This window comes from Uranotaenia lowii, chromosome 2 (assembly GCF_029784155.1).
Source record: "Uranotaenia lowii strain MFRU-FL chromosome 2, ASM2978415v1, whole genome shotgun sequence".
NCBI classification, from domain to species: domain Eukaryota; kingdom Metazoa; phylum Arthropoda; class Insecta; order Diptera; family Culicidae; genus Uranotaenia; species Uranotaenia lowii.
The window spans coordinates 347,862,604-347,884,013 of record NC_073692.1 but is presented as its reverse complement, the minus strand read 5'-3'; the positions used below and the strand labels follow the sequence as shown (position 1 = coordinate 347,884,013).

Below are 21,410 nucleotides of genomic sequence, written 5' to 3'. Positions count from 1 at the left end.
ACATTTATTTAGAATCAAAGTATTTGCATAAATTTAAAATCCAAAAATATTTAGTTCAAAGAATTAATTCTTTGTTTCAAAAAATATTTTTTTGAATCAAAAACAAAAGTTTTTGGTTCAAATAAAACAGGAGTTAGATTCAAAAAAATGAATGTTTTGAAACAAAATCATTTTTGTTTTGATTCAAAAGCCTAGTTTTCTCTGCGTGTATAAACCAAACGCACAGCTATTACTCCAGTTGCAAACATATCTCATTTAAATAAGGGGATTCCTTCGTGACGTCATATCTGGAGTGCTCTTGGGCGGTGGGGTTCGACGTCATTGAGTGCCTCGATTAAAGAGCACTCTCGTGAGTTCCAGTTACTGATGCGGGAGTCTGGGAGTACTATCCCTGAGTGGCTAAGGGTTTGAAGCCAGAGAATGCTCTGGGAAGTAGCATTCTAAAAATAACTTTTAGGGGTGCACAAGCAAAATAACAAAATATCGATACTGTTACACCAGTGATACTGTACATCAGTTATGAAATTGAATAACTTGTTACCACATATCCTTAGTAGGCATTGCTTTCACTACTTTGGAAACCAATCAACAAGTGAAAAATATTCATTACTAGTCAGGTCCACGTGCTATCAACGCGTCTTTTCAATGGGCGGTGGAAAGTAATAAACTAGTAATTGGTAAAGTCCAAGTATTGTTTTTATAAAGAAATATTTCATTGGTGACGAGTAACTCCGTTTTCCAGACAATCATGCGGCAGAATCAGCAGATGGCGGAGCAGAACGCTAGACTAGGGATACCATACGTACTCTTTTAAGAGTACATGTACTCTTTTTCGATCGAAAAATGAGCGTACTCTTCTTTTTGTAAAATTTTATGAAATGTACTCTTTTTTCCGTGAAAGGAATTAAATTAAATTTTAGCATATAAACTAACTTATTTCTTACGATACATGAAGATTGTATTCTTATGAATACAAGAGATCTAACTTTTTATGCATTCGTTGTACAACACATCAGTTTCGCTTCTTTTGTTGAATGTTTCAATGGTTGGCTATCAATAGAAGAAATCACGAGTACATTCACGATTTCAAACGGGATTTTTCGTTCAAAATTATCACCTTTGAGTATGCAATGAACTCCTGGACAGTAGGCAATATGCATAGCTACAATATGCTTAAAAGCATAGTGCACAAATCAAAAGCGCACTAATCAGCAAAAATGTTTTAAAGAATAAAAAACGCCTCTATAAAAAAACTATTTTAAAATGTAGTTTTTTTTATCAAACTTGAATAATCCAACTTAAAATACTGTGCATTTGTCATATAAGTCTCATATATTGCAACAAATTGGCGGTATTTGAAAGACAAAAAACATCATGGTTTTTAAATACATAATGTTAGTCTTCACAATTTTGAAAATTTTTCTCAATGTACTCTTTTTGGAGTTGCAGGATATGGTAACCCTACGCTAGACTCATGCATGCAGACACTGGTGAGAATCGGCATTCAAGAAGGTTCCAGATCTCGAAAATCCAGCAGCCCGGAATTCTCTCTGGCCTCCTCATGGAATCTCTGGCCTCCAACATCCGTGAATTCATCTACGATCCGGAAAACGGTCTTGTTTTCGACCGTTGGTACAGATAGTATGAAGACTTTTCCTACGAGACGGCGCTAAATTGGACGATGCAGCACAATTTTGCCTTGTTCTTCGAAGCCTCAGCGTAAACGTTTATGAGAAGTACGTCAATTTCGTCCATCCCAAGCAAACCCGTGAGTTTTCCTCCGAAGAAACGGTCACCCAACTCACGGAACTCTTCAGTACCCGGATTTCGCTTTTCAGCAAACGCTACAAGTGCTTTCAACTGCGGAAAAACGATGCTGATGATTTGGTGAGCTACACTGGGATGATGAACAAGGTCTGCGAGGATTTCGAATTGGCCAACTCAACGGCGGACCAATCTTTAAGCAATCAACGAAAGATGCAGATATACGAACGAAGCTACTGTCCATATTGGAAGCAACTGGTCCAGAAGACGAATGCAGTCTCGAAATTCTGGTCAAGGATGCTCAACGACTGCAAAATTAGAAGATCGACACGGCGATGGTTGAACAACATCAACAACAGGTGACTTCTGCCTGCATAATCAAACAGAAGAAGTTTCCAGTCAAACCATCCGGTTCATCTTCAAAACCCAAAAAGATTTCAACTAACCCAAAGACTCCATGCGAGCAGTGCGGCGGAATGAATTTTGTCCGCTATTGCCACTACTCAAGAAGCCACGTCTGTAGGGATTGCAAGCAAACCGGACACAAGGAAGGTTATTGTGATTGCTACAAGCCGCAATCGAAAGTCAAGGTTTTCAGGAAGCGATCAGTGAAAGGTGTTTCTGCTGAAAACAACATCAAACGTGTCAAGCCGGAAGTTTCAGGCCGTTCTCATCGATGGCTCTGCAGCAAAGCTTCAGTTCGACACAGTAGCAGACTGTGGTAGAATATATGTGGAAGAATTAGAATGTATTGAAGTTGGTGAATAAGAGTTAAACTTTAATATGTATCTCCGAATTATTAAATGCTGTAAGTCATGTAAAAGAAATCGCCAAACAAATAAAAAAAATAATAAAAATATTATTTAAGTTCAATCCCTGATAAAATGTTACTCTGATTTCGGGGTTTGTCAAAATTTAGTAAGGGCATCTGTATTCGTGGTCTATTCTTGGGTCTAATTTATATAAGAATTGAACCAAAGAAATTAGATCCGATCCAATGAAAAAACTGGCAACTGCACTCGTGTTCCATTAACTGTCAAACGGTTTAAAAGTGCGTCAAATTGGATCCAAATCTCATCAGTTTTGGATCAATCCTTATACCAGCTCTAAAAAAAGTTGAGTTGAAACTGGTATAATGGATCACCAATGCGGTTGCTCGGGTTGGAATTTGGGTCTAAACCGGCTGTTTGGACCACGGATACAGGTGCTCTAACAGAAATGCAATGTATAGAGAAAAACTGAAAAAGCGTTAAAAAGAAAGGAAATTGACTATTATTCATGCAACGTGTAAAATTTGAAGAATGTGAATAAGAAAAAAAAAAGTGAGTTCGGCAGCACTGATTGAACGTTTCGGCCAGGGTGAGTCAGTAGGGTGGGTGCATATTGAGGAAAAGTAGGCAAGGGGTACCAAAAGTTTCTCATTGGTGGGGGGTTTCGGCCAAGGCGGGTAAAGCTTCAGGTGTGTTCTTATACCAATGCACGGAATCGTCCATCTTGTGACAGGCAATCGTAATCGTAGGCATGGTAGGCGAACAATTCGCTGTCAAAAAGCGCACCGTCTCCAACCCCCACCAATGAGAAACTTTTGGTACCCCTTGCCTACTTTTCCTCAATATGCACCCACCCTACTGGAGGCACTCTGGTTTCGGCATTCTCTTAACGAGTTCTGCGACGGAATGACGTTCCGTAATCCGTGGTGTAGAACGGAAAAGAAAAACGGCACAGATCGGGTTAAAATAAAAGTGGATTCACCACACAGACATCACCATCATTTCGAAACAACACGCATAGCCACGGCAGCTTCAGGTAAGCCCCTTCATTTTCTGTGTAAAGCCCAGCTGAAGTGTCACTAGGAGACGTCCTGAAAACTGCGATTTATTACGTTCCCGACAATCGTCCGGACCTTTTCGGTCTTGATGGATTGACTTGTTTGAGCCTTGGGACAAACCATTATCAGCGATATCCAATCAAATACAAAGCTAAATTTCCAGAGGTTTTCAAATCCACCCTGGGCCACTGTACGAAGACGAAGGTTCGATTGTACCTCAAGCACAACGCTCAACCTGTTTTCAAGCCGAAACGTCCAATGCCATTCACTATGATCAGTGCATTCACCTCCCTTGAGAACATCAATTTGGAACTGGAACGCTTGCAGAAACTCAACATCATCACGCCTGGAATTTACCCAGTGGGTGGCTCTAATTGTAGCTGTCAAGAAACCAGGAGAACGAATGCGAATTTGTGCCGACTACTCAACCGGTTCGAACGCTGCATTGGAGCTGAATAACTATTCACTTCCGGTTCCCGATGGCATCTTCAGCTAACTCAACGGATGCAGATTCTTCAGTATCACGATCTCAGCGAGGCATATTTGCAAGTTGAGGTTGACGACGATTCGAAGCAGCTTTTGACCATCAAAACGCATCATGGATAATTCCGTTTCAACCGGCTCGCAAGGGTCAAGTCGCCGGTCTCAAAGGTGTTGATGTTTTCCTGGACGTATTATGGTCTACAGCCGAACCGAAAAGGAACATCGAAGCATTCTGGACCTAAACACCAACTATCATTTAGTAGAGAATTAGGAGGCTTGAAACTTTACATTCCGGCACTTAAATGCAAAGCTCTCCTTACTAATCGTCACTTACAAGAGATTGATTCTAGGCCATTTTACAAACAATCATTTGAATCAGGCATGGTTCCTACAATAACCTACACTTTTGCCGCGTTTGAAACAGAACACTGAACTTTTCTCGAGTCTCCCAGCCCAATTACAACGAGTTCCTACTGCAGCAGGGATAATCAGCTATTGCTATCACAAACCGATCAGCCAAAAATTATACAACACTATCCAGGTCGAAACTGGAAACAAATATGGAAAAATATCTCTGCTGTACAACTGACATCCAATCAACGAAGCTTGCTCTATTTGTTCGTAAACCAAAAATTATCGCATCGACATCTACTTCACAAGCTTCAGCAGACCGACGGTGAAAATTGTACCTACACACTGTGCTGCCGAATTTTGTGCGCGAAATGCACACGCTACGCCAACCGCTTAATGCTCTGCTGAAACAATATGCTAAGTTTCTCTCTGGCCTCCTAATTGACCTAACCTAAGTTTGAATGGAATCAAGATTGCCAGATGTCTTTCCGACGCGTCAAAGGAGTTCTACATTCCGACTTGTTGCTCACTCACTACGAGCCTAACCTTGAAATCATCGTAGCGGCAGACGCACCCAAAACTGGAATCGGAGCTTGTACCCTTAACGAATTCCCAAACGGTGCATTCAAAGCTTGTTGCTCATGCGTCTCGATCCCTTACTCAAGCCGAGAGACAGTATGGGCTATGGGCAAATCGAAAAAGAAGTACTCGCTCTGGTATTCGCTATAACCAAATTTCATCGAATGCTTCTTGGTAGCAGGTTCCTGTTCACCAACCCCTTCTCCGAATATTTGGTTCCAAGAAGGGCATTCCAGTTCACACGGCGAACAGACTACAGCGGGGGGCTCTAGCACTGCTGTGCTATGACTTAGAGATTCAGTACGTATCCAAATCTCAGTTTGGCTACGCGAACGTCCTTTCCCGCCTGATCGACAAACACTCAAAACCAGACGAAGCATCGGTCCAACTGGAAGAAGATGTGGACTTCGGTTCCCATCACATTCAAAGTGGTAACCATAACGCAACACTCAAGTGCCCCGTTCTTCAGCAAGTCTGTCAATTAATCGAAAACGGTTGGCCATCAAACATCTCCGAAATTGGTAACCCAGCAGTGAAGCCTTTTCCCCCCCCCCCATCGTGATGCTCTCGCAATCATCAAGAACTGCATCGTGATGTCGAGTCGGTTAGTCATCTCAGAATGCTTTTCTGAATCATGACCAACCGATACATCCGGAAGCAGATCAGGGACCACGACCACACATACTAACAACTGGTGGTGCGGTGTATGCCCAGCTGTACCGCAACAATTCGTCTTGGAAGTGGGTTCCTGGAAAGATTGTTGAAGTAATCGGCAAAGCTAATTTCAACATCCTATTGGAAGAACATCATGGCAGGCTGAGCTGATACGCTCACACGTCGACCAGGTTAAGCTTCGGTATCCCTATATTGGTCGAATTGTTTGGACTTCAAGCCCAGTCAAGCCAACCATCTTGTACATCAAGTGTTCCAGAACCTGAAGAAGATGCTCCACAACCACCAGCCAGAGAATCAACTTCGGTCGATGCCGATGTTAGCATGAAGGACCGAAACAATCCTTTATTTCCCTAGAAGATGAACCAACACCTAGATGATCACAAAAAAACATCAGGTTGCCTGAGAGATTGAACTCTTACCTGGTGTCCTGGAAAAAAGGAGGGAGATATGTTACCACAGATCCTTAGTAGGCATTGCCTTCACTACTATGGAAACCAATCAACAAGTGAAAATTATTCATTACTAGGCCAACCTGCTATCAACACGTCTTTTAAATTGTTCTCTAAATTAGTAATAAATTAGTAATTAGTAAAGGCCAAGTATTGTTTTAATAAAGAAATACTTTACACCTAAAGCTACCATGCTCATCAAATAACTGTGTACGTAAGTGCTTGTTGTGGCGCCTCAATGAGTTGTCAACCTTACTCGTGTTAAGTCGTATGTTGCATGGTGAATGATTCCTTGTGAATGTCAACAAGTCAGTTGTAAAGCCGACAGACTTCGGTGCCTGATCCTATATCAACTACGACATAGATGGGGCTTATTCTGCGACTCGAGTGACGTGACTCACGAAATTTCACGTCTTCGTCCTGACTGCAGAAAATGCTTCAGAAAAGAAATTTGTGTATCGATTAGCTCTGAAGACCAATAACAGCTCATCCGAACGAAAATTTCGAGGCTAGAGAGGCTATTTAAACCAGCAAAACGATATGAAATTTCGTAAGTCACGTCACTCTAGTCGCAGAATAAGCCCCATTATTAACTTTTTAGCTGCTTCGTAATAAACTTCAGCCGTTAACCATCAAATTACTCTAAGAATAATTCTCTGGAGCCACCTCTGCTTCCAACATGCCGAGTCCTACTGTTTTGCACCGTATTTTTTTTCTGAAATCAGGATGGGAAGCAATCTTTTAACTGTCTTCAAGAATTTTTTTTTTTTGTTTCGATTATAGTCGTTTTACCATTTTTATGGCATTCGCGACTTTATCAACGTTGCAGTTGGCGGATCGTTATTGAGAAACTCATCCGGTACAACTGTGTTCGATGTTTACTCTTGGGCTCGAACTCGCGGACATCGGCACAGGAGACAACAGACTTGCCAACTGAGCTATATCACAAGCCCACCAAGAATTTTTGATAACGCAAATTTAGCTTGATATATTCTGAATCACTTGGCGAAAAGTGCCGTGTTTCAAGTGGTGTCTTGTTTGATGATAGCTTGATGGAGGAAATCCTATTCTAGTCACTCCTAAATTGTTATCAGAAAAAGTAGTCAGTTTGTAGCGATGACATATGTTTTCGGTGCGCGAAATTGCCGTATGTAGTCAGTTGGATTCGACCGGATACTCTTGTGGTTGAACAAACAGACTTCATGATCCGAGTCCGTTTTATGAGATTATGAAATTCAACTGTAAATTGCGAATTGAACCTATCATATGTATGTATGGCCAATGATTCGGCCATCATTAATGCGGTTAGTGATGTTTTATTTGGGATTTTAATCCTTTCGGATGATTCATCCCTCCATTTAAGTGATGTTTTCTCGGTCATAATTTTGTTAGGTTTTTATTCGACTTGGTATTCGTTTCACCGTTGATAAAGAATGGCTATATCTTACAACATACAAATATTGTGAAACTTCACTGAAACACAAATCTAATTTTATCAAATTGGTCACTAGAAACAATATTAAAATTTACTTCTAATAAAAGAAAATTTAGTCATTGTTACAAAACAGATTACAGCATATAACAACCACCCCAACGTCACCTTCGGGGCATCATTATTCCGATCCAAAGGACACCGCAGCCCCTCATGTTTGATCATCATCCGGACCTGATCCGGAAACCGGCAATCATTCTCGGAACACTTCATGTAAGATGTTTCCATCTGGACCAGGAAATAGAGCGAGGTACATCTCACTCCAGGACTATCGGAACAGTACCGACTAAAGTTGAACGAAACGCTATCCTCTTCCGGCGACGTTCTCCTGCAACTGAGCTGCCCGAATCGGTAGTCAGCTGTGGCACATACACTAAATTCGCCGTACCCATTATTCTGGAACCGGATAGCCAGATCTTCAGTGTTCCAGAGAAAGTTTCTACTTATACGGTAGCGATGTTCCACACCCGGGCTCAGGTACTGTTCATATTCTTCGCGAATGTTGATGTTGCGCCACATGTCCCGATTGGAGTCGGAACGGCAAAAAGGCGCCACCAAACGCTGTGGAATGCCTTTCAGTACCGTTGCAAGTTCCGTGTTGAAGGAAGACGGATCAGTCGAGCTGGCAGCAATAATTTTGTAGTGCTCTTCTACCGGGACTCGGCTGTGCGGAGGCTCTGCAGAAGTCTGCGGATAAAGAAAGATGATTAGTCATGAATCTGAATCGGTAACCAGAAATCATAGTCTGAAATCTGAATCTGAATTCTGAAAATGCAATTTCAATTTAAATTTAAATCTGTATCTGAATCTGAAATATGAAATCTGAATCTGAAATTCGAAATCTAAAATCAGAACCTGAAATCGAAATCTGAAATTTGAATCTGAAATCGGAATCTAAAAATTGCATCTGGAATCTTGATCTTCAATCGGAAATTTGAAATCTGAATCTGAATTTAAATAAAGAAATTTAAAATTGATAACTGATCCAAAAATTTCATCTAAATTTGATTTTTCATTTCGTTTCAACACTCACAAAGTCGATCAGATGCCGAAAGTTGTCCATATCGTTGGTCAAAAACACAAAATACAGATCCGGAAATTGCTCGTACGTTCCCAACAACATACGGCGGGCACTTTCAAAATCCGCCTGCGGTGTCCGCTCGTTTTGGGAGGCGATCATAATGACCGGAGCATTGGCTCCCACAATCCGAAAGGAACGTTCCTCGTCCAGCTGAGCCGTCAAGCGTTCCGCTATTCTGTTCAAGCTTCTCGAGAGAGATATGGACGATGGATCTACGCGGAAAAGTGATTAAAATTAGAAATTATTCGGAAAAAAAAATTGATTGAATCACAATTTCCTTCATAGCTCATCAGCTGTTCGAAAACATTGGCTAGACTGTTTGTCCGGTTTACCATGAATTCTCCGGTTTGTCCATTGACAACGGAAATGAAAGATCCATAGATCGATACATCGATAAGTTCAGCCACATAGCTAAAAAGATATACTTCAGTATCCAATTTAATAATTTCAACTAATTAAAATACTAACAAGATAAATCTTTGATTTTCGTAGACACTTCTGGACCCATCAATCACCAGAATCAAATCCACATTAGGTTTACTATCGGACAAACCAACTGTTTGACAATCTGCCACTGTTCCTACAAGATTGGTAGCATAGCTGAAGAATTGATCAACTGCAGCATCACAGTTCCGTTTCATCAAAGCATCATCTATCACAACACTTCCGGTCGTGAACTGCAACACCTGCACAAAGTTGAACGTTTCCTGCTTCAATCGATCTCTGTCAATCGATTCAAGAATCTGCTTCCGGTAACAAGCTTTGCTTATCTCATCTTGGACGGATTGTTCTCCGGTAACTACATCTTTGTTTTCCTCAAAAATCTTGTTGAAATTATGTTTTGCCGCATGGTTGAAAATATCCTTCAAAGAGTCTTCTTCCATCTCCGAATACTTCGATCCTTTGGCAGACAATCGACTGTTGTGCAACTTCCTAGTCTTGACGTTTTCAATCGATACAATTGGGATTCCTCGGGCACTGTAGTACATCTCCAGAACCTGAGTAAGCCTCATTCTTCGGAGTCGGTTGACAAAAGAAGAAATTTGTTGACCCATGAAAAACCCATCGATCCCGGTCAATATCTCACTATCGGTCATCTCCCAGCGGCCTTCGTGATCATCAGCCAAAAATCGAACTCTTGGAAAAACCGTATCATTCCAGGACCCTCGTAGCCCAACCCGAACGTTACTACCCAAATATGGTCCCTGATACAGGCAAACCTCGGCCAAATCTCCCGCAAGTCCCGCGGCATAGGTATTATCAATAGATTCTAGGGAGGCAAGCAGTTTGTTCAGCTGATTTCGGGTATCGGCGCGTTCCATGGTTTCCAGATTTTCATACGGATTTTTGCGCTTATAGGCCGATACGAAATCGCTGACTCGGACGTTCTGGGGTTGTAAACCAGCTGCGATTGAGGCGATCATTACCCCGGGCGCGATGGAACCGTACTGCTGACTTCGGTAGGTTCCCAGCTCCAGAGGGCAACGCGATATTGGCCGATCCACTGTGGTGCTGCTTGTCTGGTTGCGTTGTACTCTGGAATATTTGATGTATTTAAAATAACGTATAACTGATAAGCATGTAAAGGAGATTACTAGCAGTTTTGATTTGGTCTAAGCGTAGGTGGACGGCTGAAAGCGGTATTCTTAATTTTTTCGATGATATTTACCTTAACCATCAGATGCCGCACTTGATTTCTTTGCACCTCGTAGAAATGAAAATTTTGTTGTATAATGTAATACAACTTATAGAACACGAAATTAGTGACATTAAAAATTAGCTTTTTATACCAAATAAACTTTTTACATATCTAGGGGAGATAAGGGCATAATGGCCACCTTAAGGAAAACGCTTATTTAACCATAGAGTACAGCTATAATATGTGAATTACATAATTGTTTCGTGTTGAGACACTCAAATAGTCTATTGCCTAATTGGATGACACTTGAAAAAGTAGATAAAACGTTTAAAAATGCATTTTAAATTTTTTTGCCGAAAGCTGAAAACCAGTCACTGTAAGGGCAAAATGAGAACCCCCTGGGGAAGTATAAGCACCATTAATCGGGGCACGATGAGCGTTTTCTGCCGCAGAATCTAGCAGCGAATTCGACTCGATGAAGTCAACTGAATTATAGAGCTACAGCTTGACTTGTTTCATCTGTCTATTTGGGCTATTGGTAAGGTGCCGGTGAGGTAATCAGTAGACTCGAGTTCGATTCCTGGTCAAGATGTTTTTTTTTCATTTTCGTGATCGATGCATTTTGCACTAAACGGTGAGGCGTAGATTCATCAAACAAAGCAATAACAAAAAAATCTAGGTCTGTTTGTAGAATTCAAACAATTAACACATGCTCATACATTATGTTTCTGGTGTGTTGTTTGACAGATGATGCTTCTAGCCGTATAATGTAACAATAAACAAAATCAATCATGAATGGTATGTGAAAAAAAACCCCTCGAACAGGAATCGAACTCGAGTCTACTGATTACCTCTCCGACACCTTACCAATAGGCCAAATCGACAGATGAAACAAGTCAAGCTGTAGCTCTATTATTCAGTTGACTTCATCGAATTGAATTCACTGCTAGATTATACGGCAGAAAACGCTCATCCTGCCCCGATTAAAAGTGCTCTGTTTGCCCCAGCTCAACAAATTTAAGTAAAAACGCGTTTTGTAATTGATAAAAGTGAAAAATCAAAAATTTTACGATGGTGGAAATTGGGGAACAATGTATAAATCATGTTGCAGTGCGTACATTTCAGATCAAGATGATTTAAAGGTCATAAAAGCTTATTTGGTGGTGTTATAAATTAAAAATTATAATATTTTCGTCACTTGAGAACCTAGCTGGTTATTATTAAATATTTCAGTAAAGATGAAAAGGATATTTCTTTTTTGGTGAAAAATTAATACTATAGGTAGTACGAAAAAAATCCTCATGAAAATTTCTTTAAGAAAATACGTACTTTTGTAGAAAAAAGGAGTGCTTATTATGCCCTGGGTGCTCGTTATGCCCTTATCTCCCCTACCTTTTTTGGGAACTGAGTATGTTGACGTTGAAATTTAAAAATTTTAGTACGAAAATAAACAGATTTTAACAATTATTCTTTATTTGAAACATAACTTTGTCAAAAAACTAGCTATATAAAAAAAAAAGAAAAATGATTGTAAAAAAGCCATCTTTTAAGCATGATATTAGATTAAAAATAATCACAGCAACTTCACGCACTAGAATCGGTAATAAAAGTATCTATTTTTAAGCGTTGTGTCGTCAACGACGACGCGTTGTGAAGTTCAGTTCATGATTTCTCTAAAGGTCACATATTGTCGAAAATTGAAGATCTCTTCAAACTTTTTGAGAGGTAATCAATGCTTTTTCCAGAATGAAAATCGGTTCAGAAGGTTGTGAGTTGTACCCCGGTAAAGAATGCGTTTTGACGTCACGAAAATTGATTTCCTTTTTTTTTCGGAAACGTCCATGACTTCTTACTTGAACACTTTAAAGGAAAATAAAATTATTTGAAAAAAAGGGTCCTTTATTGAAACTTTTACCTCAAAGAATGTTGCTAGGAAATCCAAATCGAACACCGTGTTCACATTAAATCCCACGAAGAGACTTTTAACTGAATAACAAAATATAAATATGAAGGTACTAGCACAGGGTTCCATGCAAAATTAGGGCCAGATTATACTACGAAAAGGGGTCGCGCAACAAACATTAAGTTTGTTTAGAATTGAGCGGAATTTGTTCGGCATGAACAAAAAAAACCTTTGGAACAGTTTTTCACCAATAATTTTGGTCCTTATTAACAGATTTTTTTTACAATTTCAGTGCTTTAATGCTTAAATTAGAACTATATTTCATCTAAGGAATTTCGATAAGAGTTATCATAAAATAGTTATTAAGCTTCAGAACAGGGATATAAGAGTCGAATAACGATCATTCATGTATTTTTTGAAACTGACCCATCAGAAGCTTATTTTTGAAACTGAAATATGTTTTTTTTACCATAACTCTTATCGAAATGGGACCTTACAATCAACTATTTGTCATAACGAAAGTTTTGTTTGTTTGACTATTATGAAAATAAATCACCCGATAGGGACTTCAGAAATTGGTGCAAAACTGGGTATTCATGTTTGTTCCAAGTAAAATTTCTATTATTCCATACAAATTTTAAGCTCATTTTAGGCTCATTTATTTCCGTGGTCCGATCCCCCAAATTTAGCACTGGACTTTGTGCTAGGCCTGGGATCTATTTTAGCTTTTCATTAGTCAGCTGATTCAGGCACTCTAGTGTCAATAACCTAATTTTTAAAAGATCGCAGGATTTTGAAATTGTCATTCATTTTTACTTTCCTTTGCAATTTAATATTGAAAAGATTCAGAAACATATTTTAACGCTTTTACAAATAAATATTTCCTAGCATAAGTTTTTTTTTTTCAAATAACACATAAATAATATCATCTTACAAAGAAATTTCGAATAAAATTGATGTGCGCAGTGTTGCAAACCTTATCTGCTTATATGAGCCTTAGATTCAATTGCCTTAATTTTTTGGGTATAAATGGTTCGATTTCATCACCAAATCACATTATTTGTTGAGTTCATGAGCATTTTTAGTAAATTAAGCATTAATTTTAAGATTATATTTTGATTTATTTCATGTAGCTGACTATAAAATTTCGGGACGTCACAACGCTTTGCAAAACCCTGCTTTAAAAAAATGACGCGTTGTGACGCCACGAAACTGAATCGTTCTAAAATGAATTTAAATCAACATTTGAAAAATATCAAAAAGAGCGGTTTGTTAGTTGTAATGAAACGATACTTTTTTTGAAATTTTCATAAAATTTGATCGAATAGAAGAGCAGAAAAATGCGGTTTTGTAAAAAAAACTGAAAAGTGGAAAAAGAGGGGCGTTGTGACGTCACGATTTCTTTTCCTTATATTTTGATAACTATTTGTTCAATAAAAATACTTTTGATTTCAATTGAAACGAATTAAATTTTGAACTTAGGGGTATAATTTTTTTCAATTTGCGATATGAACTGTAAAATCTACAAACAATATACCAAAAAATTGTTTTACTAGCGTTGTGACGTCACGCTGGAATGGGTCAGAAATTTTTTTTTTTCAATATAAATTTCAAAGAAATCGATATATATATATATATATATATATATATATATATATATATATATATATATATATATATATATATATATATATATATATATATATATATATATATATATATATATATATATATATATATATATATATATCTATATATATAAAAATGAATTTCTGTCTGTCTGTCTGTCTGTCTGTCTGTCTGTCTGTCTGTCTGTCTGTCTGTCTGTCTGTCTGTCTGTCTGTCTGTTCCCTATAGACTCGGAAACTACTGAACCGATTTGCGTGAAACTTGGTAGGTGGGGGTATTGGAGGCAGGGGAAGGTTCCTATTATGGTTTGAGACCCCTCCCTTTCTCATGAAGGAGGGGAGGGGCCTCCCAAGCAAAAGCCATTTTTTCGCATAAATCGAGAACGCATCAAGTAAATGGTATCAAATTTGGCATGGGGTGGTATTTGGGAACAAGGAATATTTCTATGAATATTAGGTACCCCTCCTTCCTCTCAATGGGGTGATAGGAAGGGGGGAGGGGGGCTACCTCACAATTTATCATACAACTCGAAAACTAATCAAGATATTGAAACCAAATTTGGCATGGGAAGGTATTTGGATACGAAAAATAATTCAATGGTCATTCGAGACCCCTCTCTCTTTCCAGTAGAAAGGGGGGGCCTCTTTCATATTTTTTTACATAACTCAAAAACTAATAAAGCAAATGGAACCAAATTTAGCATGGAAGGGTATTTCGATACGAAAAATATTTCTATGATTATTTGAGACCCCTCCCTCTTTCCAGTAGGGAGATATTAAGGGGGCAGGGGCCCCTTTTATAATTTTTTACATAACTCAAAAACTAATTAAGCTAATGGAACCAAACTTGGCATGGGCGGGTATTTGGGAACGTGACATGTTCTAATGATTGTTTGAGACCCCTTCCTTCTTCCAGCGGGGAGTAAGGAAAGAGGAAGGGGAGTTTCATACAATTTTTACTCGAGAACTACAACCGCAAATGGAACCAAATTTGGCGTGAAACGATATTTGGGTACGAGAAATGCTTCTATGAATATTTGGTATCCCCCACTCCTTCAAAGAAGTGGATGGAAAGAAGGGGAGAGGTCTTTCTTTCAATTTTCAGTACAATTGGAGAGCTGATCGAGAAAATTGAACCATATTTGGCATGTGAGCGTATTTGGAGACGAGAAATGTTTTTATAATAAATTGAAGCCCCGCCTTTTCTCAGCGGAAAGATATAAAGGGGGAAAAAGGGGCTTCCATACAAATTTTTTGCATAACTTGAGAATAAATCGTGCAAATGATACCAAATTTGGCATCATAAAGTATTTGAATACGAAAAATATTTTTAAGGAATATTAAGTTTTCACCCCTCCATTCAATGGGGAGAACGGGAGGGGGGATGGTACTTCCTTTCAAGTTTAAGCATAACCCAATAAATTACAACGCAAATAAAACCAAATTTGGCATGGGATGGTATTTTAATACTAGAAATTTTCCTATGTGAAACAATTCCTTTCTTGCAGTAGGAGGATACAATTGGAAATCCGAAGAATGGACAAAACTTAACATAAAAATTCATTTTGGTATGGTTCTATGATTATCTGACACACCATCCTCCTTTCAGTGAGTAGGTACATAGGAGGAGGGAGGTGAGCCCAATACAATTTTGTTAGCATAAGTTCTCTATTTATGCTAACAAAGCCAACCAATGAAAACAAATATGTCATGGAAAGGTACTTGGTCACGAGATATGTTTCTACGATTGTTATAGACTCTTACGCTTCACAGTGTTGAGAGAAGAAGAAAGGAAGGAGGGGGGGGGGGCTCCATATAAATTTTGTTGTAAAGCTCAAAAACTTATCATATATGATATAAGAGGATTTTGGGGAACGAAAAAAATGGGTATGATTATTAAAGATATCGTCCTCCATTCAGCAGGGGGTGAAAAGGAGGACAGAGGGGCTCTCTTATTAGATTTTAGAACATATCAAGCAAAAACAACTAGATTTCATAAGTTAGATTGTTTGCGTAAGATTAATTTGAGACCCTCCTTTTTCAGGGCGAAGCTTAAAGAAACAGATTAAAATTATCATATTTTTAACACAAATTCACAGATCAAGATTCAGAAAATTTGTTTAAGTCATCTTTGTATTGCAATTCGAAACTCCAGCTGTAGTTCTCATTTTAAAGCGGTTGCTTACGAATTTTGTTGTTATTTGATTTAAACTAATGCCAAAAAAACAATAAAAATTTAAAAAGTTTCTGAAAATAACATTTGTTTTTGAAAGGTGTAGCAAAGCACACCGGGTCAGCTAGTATATATATATATAAATGAATTTCTGTCTGAATGTCTGTCTGTCTGTCTGTTCCCTATAGACTTAGAAACTACTGAACCGATTTACGTGAAACTTGGCAGGTGGGGGTGTTGGAGGCAGGGGAAGGTTCCTATTATGGTTTGAGACCCCTCCCTCGCTTATGAATGGGGGGAGGGGCCTCCCAAACAAAAGACAATTTTTTTACATAACTCGAGAACCCATCAAGCAAATGGTATCAAATTTGGCATGGGGTGGTATTTGAGAACGAGGAATATTTCTATGAATATTAGGTACCCCTCACTCCTCTCAGTGGGGTGATAGGAAGGGAGGAGGGGTGCTATCTTACAATTTTTCATATAACTCGAAAACTAATCAAGATATTGGAACCAAATTTGGCACGGGAAGGTATTTGGATACGAAAAATATTTCAATGATTATTTGAGACCCCTCCCTCTTTCCAGTATAAAGGGGGAGGGTCCTCTTTCATATTTTTTTTAAATAACTCAAAAACTATTAAAGCAAATGGAACCAAATTTGGCATGGGAGGGTAGTTAGATACGAAAAATATTTCTATGATTATTTGAGACCCCTCCCTCTTTCCAGTAGGGAGATATAAAGGGGGAGGGGGCCTCTTTTATAATTTTTTACTTAACTCAAAAACTAATTAAGCAAATGGAACCAAATTTGGCATGGGCGGGTATTTGGGAACGTGACATGTTCTAATGATTGTTTGAGACCCCTTCCTCCTTCCAGCGGGGAGAAAGGAAAGAAGGAGGGGAGTTTCATACAATTTTTACTGCATAACTCAAGAACTACTAAAGCAAATGGAACCAAATTTGGCATGGAACGATACTTGGGTACGAGAAATGCTTCTATGAATATTTGGAATCCCTCACTCCTCCAAAGAGGTGTATGAAAAGGGGGAGGAGAGGTCTCTCTTACAGTTTTCAGTGTAACTGGAGAGTTAATCGAGCAAATTAACCATATTTGGCATGTGAGGGTTTTTGGATACGAGAAATGTTTCTATTATAAATTTAAGCCTCAACTTGTTTTTCAGCGGAAATATATAAAAGGGGAAAGGGAGGCTCCATACAATTTGTTTTGCATAACCCAAGAATTAATTGACGAAATGAAACTAAATTTGGCATCAAAAAGTATTTGAGTACGAAAAATACTTTTTCTTTTAAAGCAATTCCTTTCTTGCAGTAGGATGATAGAATTGGGAATATAGGAAGAGAAGAGAAGGCTCACTAACTTTTTTTTTTATAAAATCCGAGAAATGGACAAAACCTCACATGGAAAATTATTTTGCTATGATTTTATGAATATCTGACACACCATCCTCCTTTCAGTGAGTAGGTACATAGGAGGAGGGGGATGAGCCCAATACACTTTTGTTAGCATAAGTTCTCAATTTATGCAAACAAAACCAACAAATGGAAATAAATATGGCATGGAAAGGTACTTGGTTACGAGATATGTTTCTACGAATGTTATAGACCCTTACGCTTTACAGTCTAGATTGGGGAAGAAAAAAGGGGGCTCCTTTTAAATTATGTTGTAAAGCTTAAAAACTTATCAACCAATGAAGTTATAATTGATATGGGTATTGATAATTGGTATGATTATTAAAGACCACGACCTCCATTCAGCAGGGGGTGAAGGGAAGGACAGGGGAGGGTGCTCTCTTATCAGGTTTTTAGCATAAATCCAGAGAATATCAAGCAAAAACAACCATATTTTATAAGTTAGATTGTTTGCGTACGATTAATTTGAGACCCTCCAGTCAGATCAAAATTATCAGATCTTTTACACAAATTTATAGAGCAAGATACAGAATATTAGTTTAAGTTATCTTTGTGTTGCATTTCGAAACTCCAGCTACTGTCTCATTTTATAGCGGTTGCTTATGAACTAAGTTATAATGCCAATAAAACAATAAAAATTTAAATAATTTTTGAAAAATATCATTTCATTTTGGAAGGTGTAGCAAAGCACACCGGGTCAGCTAGTATTATATAAATACAACCGATGAGGATTTAACTACAGTGGAACTGCATGCAATGCACGGAGTCAGTCTGGATCGGTTGATCAGCGAAAGACTTTAGATTTCCAAATGAATATGAAATTTGATGAATGGTTAGCAGTAAAGATTTCTATCGTCAAAAGTTTAATGGGGGGTTGAGTACCACATTTCAAAATGTCAAAATCAACTCCCTATTGCTTGATAACTCATCTTTTGCAGAAAATTTATTTTCATGAGCCGTGTTTTGAGGATCACAATTCATAGAGATGTACCGAGTATTCGGTAGGCCGAATACCGCAAAAAAAAACTAAGCCGAATATTTGGCTCACCGAATAGTTGAGCTAAGTATTCGGCCGAATAAGCCGAATAGGCCGAATATTTATAATTTTAAATTTATACAAAAAAATACTTCTAAAATTTTTCAACTGATGTTAGGTAATTTATTAAATATCCAAATGTTGAAAAACCTTCAAAATCATCAAAAACTAATCTTTTCAGTTAAACATTTCAGATGTATTCGAATATTTTTCTCTGTAGATAGCTTTGTACTTTGATTATCGTTTATTCAAAATTTTGCCAAATTTTGCCAAATTTTGACAAATTTTGCCAGGCAAATTCAGCCTCAAATCTATATATGTTTCATCATTTTGCATCATACTTATTAATGTTAATGAAGAAATCAAGCAGTTTGATAAAGTATTATAGCTCAAATATCAAATTCCGTAACGTTAGAGGAGCATCTCTTAAAACCCCCTTTAAAAACATTTGAAAACCTTTGGAATTCTGGACAACTCCTTAAAATGCAGTTATCTATTCAAATAATTCGTAGAAATATTTTTATTCACTTTTACATAGTAAATTTTTCAAAATAATCTTGTTTTTGTTGAAAAGCTCAAGTGGTACTATTTTTATTTCGCACCCATTTTTTCCCATTTTTGGTCCTCAACGCCAATTGCTACGTCCAAAAAAAGTAAACTTATGCTTGTTTCATCCGTTAGACAATTCGAAACAAACTGTAGAAGAACATTTTTGTGATTTTCAATCATTCATATTTTAACAAGCAAAACACATAGTGGTACTATTATTATTTCGTTCACTGTAGAAGATTTATATTATAAATAGCATTAGAAATAGAGGTATTTCGATTGAAAACTCAACAGAATATTCGACCGAATATTCGTTTGGCTGATAGTTGAAAATATTCGGTATTTGGCCGTTCGCCGAATACCACTATTCGGTACATCTCTACTTTTAAACGAACTGTTCTTGCGTTAAGCACACCGAGCTCTTTCAGCAAATAGTATTCTTGAACAAAAATTTTCAAAAAATGTTGCACACTGTATCATAGATTTTTGACCTTGGATAAATACTGTTTTGGTACTCACTTATTCTGAGTAATCCATGGAGCTTGTGGATTGCGCCCATCGTCCCCTACAGGCGCAGGACAGCTGGTTCGTTCATCTCCCCTCTGATACGGTTCCACCGAACTACTCAACAGTCGATGCAGTAAACAAATCTCCAAAGGACTCAATACATTGCCAAAATCGATAGATCCCTGAATGTTAGACACCAGCTGTAGCAACAATTTGTGCTTAGGAACCTGGACGCCCCGAGGGCTGTACGGCGTCACATATTCCGTTTCCTGTAGGCCGGGTGCTTTTTCAATGCCATCGATTCGAAGCCTACAAAATTATAATTAATTTCAAGTTGAGTTTTTCCTTAAATTTTGGTCCACTTACCGATGAATCAACTCCACACTCAACATGCGCATATCCAAGCTGGTGGGATTCAGAAGTTCAACCTTCCGGATTAACTCCAGCAGTAGCTGTTGATTGTAAGCAACGGAAGGCAGCGTGAAATTACCTCGGTAGCAGTGAATCAGTTCCTGGGGAATCGTGTAAGCTTTGACAAGATCTGTCGAGTTCCGAACGATGTGAGTCATGAGAGATAAAAAAACACGAAATAATTTGGAGTTTGGTGCTGATTAATTCTGTTTGGTTACTAACCCTTAAGATTCAGCATCAAAAAAATTACCGCAAATATTTTTCGTATACAGGGTTTCATTTTTTTTAAAGATCAACTGGTGGGCTTGATATTCAGAACATAACATAACATAACTTTTAATTTTCTTCCTTCTGATTGGCGCTTGAATCCTAAATAACGATTACAAAAAGAAACACTTCAACCTTAATTAGGCTTTGATTGAATAAGACATGGTATTCGAACTATTGCACAACGTTATTTCAACTTAGAAAACCGGTTATCAAGGTAAATTTTGAAATGAAAACTAATTTCAACACTTGAATTTGTAAGAAATCAAAATCAAAACAACATTACAGGTAGGTACAGATGCTCGGATATGACTGAGCTCGGCCCAACCTAGAAGGTTGGAGGGGTCTTATCAGTGAACTGGAAGATAGATAAACATTGATAGCATGGCTTGGGGTATAATTGTCTCTTTCAGTAAGTACCAACCCCAATACTATGTTATTTTGGTTTAGTACGATAGTCGTCTACTATAGTCACAAGTCCATGAGTGTTAACCAACCTTAAGGTTAATTTTCAAATCTGTTGTTGCATTTTTCAACGAACTTCACGGTTCCTGATCGACCAAGTCCCAAGTCTCTTTCTGTTGTCAAGATTAATCAAAAATCCACATGAATGGGCAACTTTCATGGGAAAATATACATGTCCTGCTTTTTTAGAAAATGTCCCGCTTTTTTTTTTTCTAAGAACACTTTTGTTGTAGACTCAACCCTCTCCGATTCTACCACTTTAAAATAGTTATTCCGTGCTTGTGAAAACGCTTCTTATAAAATCTCTCTTCGATCATCTTCAACTCCTGTCATTTTTTTCTAATCTTCTTTTATTTATCTATGATTTTCACAACTAGAAATGTTTTTACTTGAGGAAAGTGACATTCACCGATATGGCTGTAAAATTAAATAACACTCTTATGATGTTTTACTGACTTACACTGGAAAAACCTAAATATAGCCTCAATTTAAACTCATTGGTTCAACACAGAAAATCATTCAAATATAATGCTTTTTGTGTTTTCCTTTCTCAAAATAAGCAGCATTTTTTCAAAGTTTATAAAAGCGAAATCGGGCATTTTTATCTAAAAAGTTTGTAAAATCCGGGAAATGGATTTCAAAATTTTCAACCTAAAATCTGGGAAATATCCGGCATATTTAATCAAAATCTCGGGA

The 21,410-nt window shown here is 37.9% G+C and overlaps 2 protein-coding genes across 4 annotated transcripts in view; both read right to left on the bottom strand.

The window, feature by feature from the left end:
- LOC129743617 (beta-arrestin-2) overlaps positions 1-21,410 on the bottom strand; it is a 214,303-nt gene that overhangs the window by 61,399 nt on the left and 131,494 nt on the right. The gene's annotated exons all lie outside the window — the stretch shown is intronic.
- On the bottom strand, positions 7,638-20,551 carry LOC129743609 (uncharacterized). 2 transcript variants are annotated; one of them, XM_055735683.1, is made up of 8 exons: positions 20,536-20,551; positions 20,205-20,351; positions 19,938-20,112; positions 19,584-19,880; positions 9,171-10,238; positions 8,974-9,113; positions 8,655-8,914; positions 7,638-8,308 (listed from the first exon to the last, which is right to left on the bottom strand). In XM_055735683.1, the coding sequence occupies exons 2-8, from the start codon at positions 20,260-20,262 to the stop codon at positions 7,649-7,651; spliced, it is 2,658 nt and encodes an 885-aa protein (XP_055591658.1). In that variant the 5' UTR covers positions 20,263-20,351; positions 20,536-20,551; the 3' UTR covers positions 7,638-7,648. The 2 variants fall into 2 exon arrangements, with proteins under 2 accessions (XP_055591658.1, XP_055591656.1); XM_055735681.1 differs by having other exon boundaries at positions 20,205-20,543.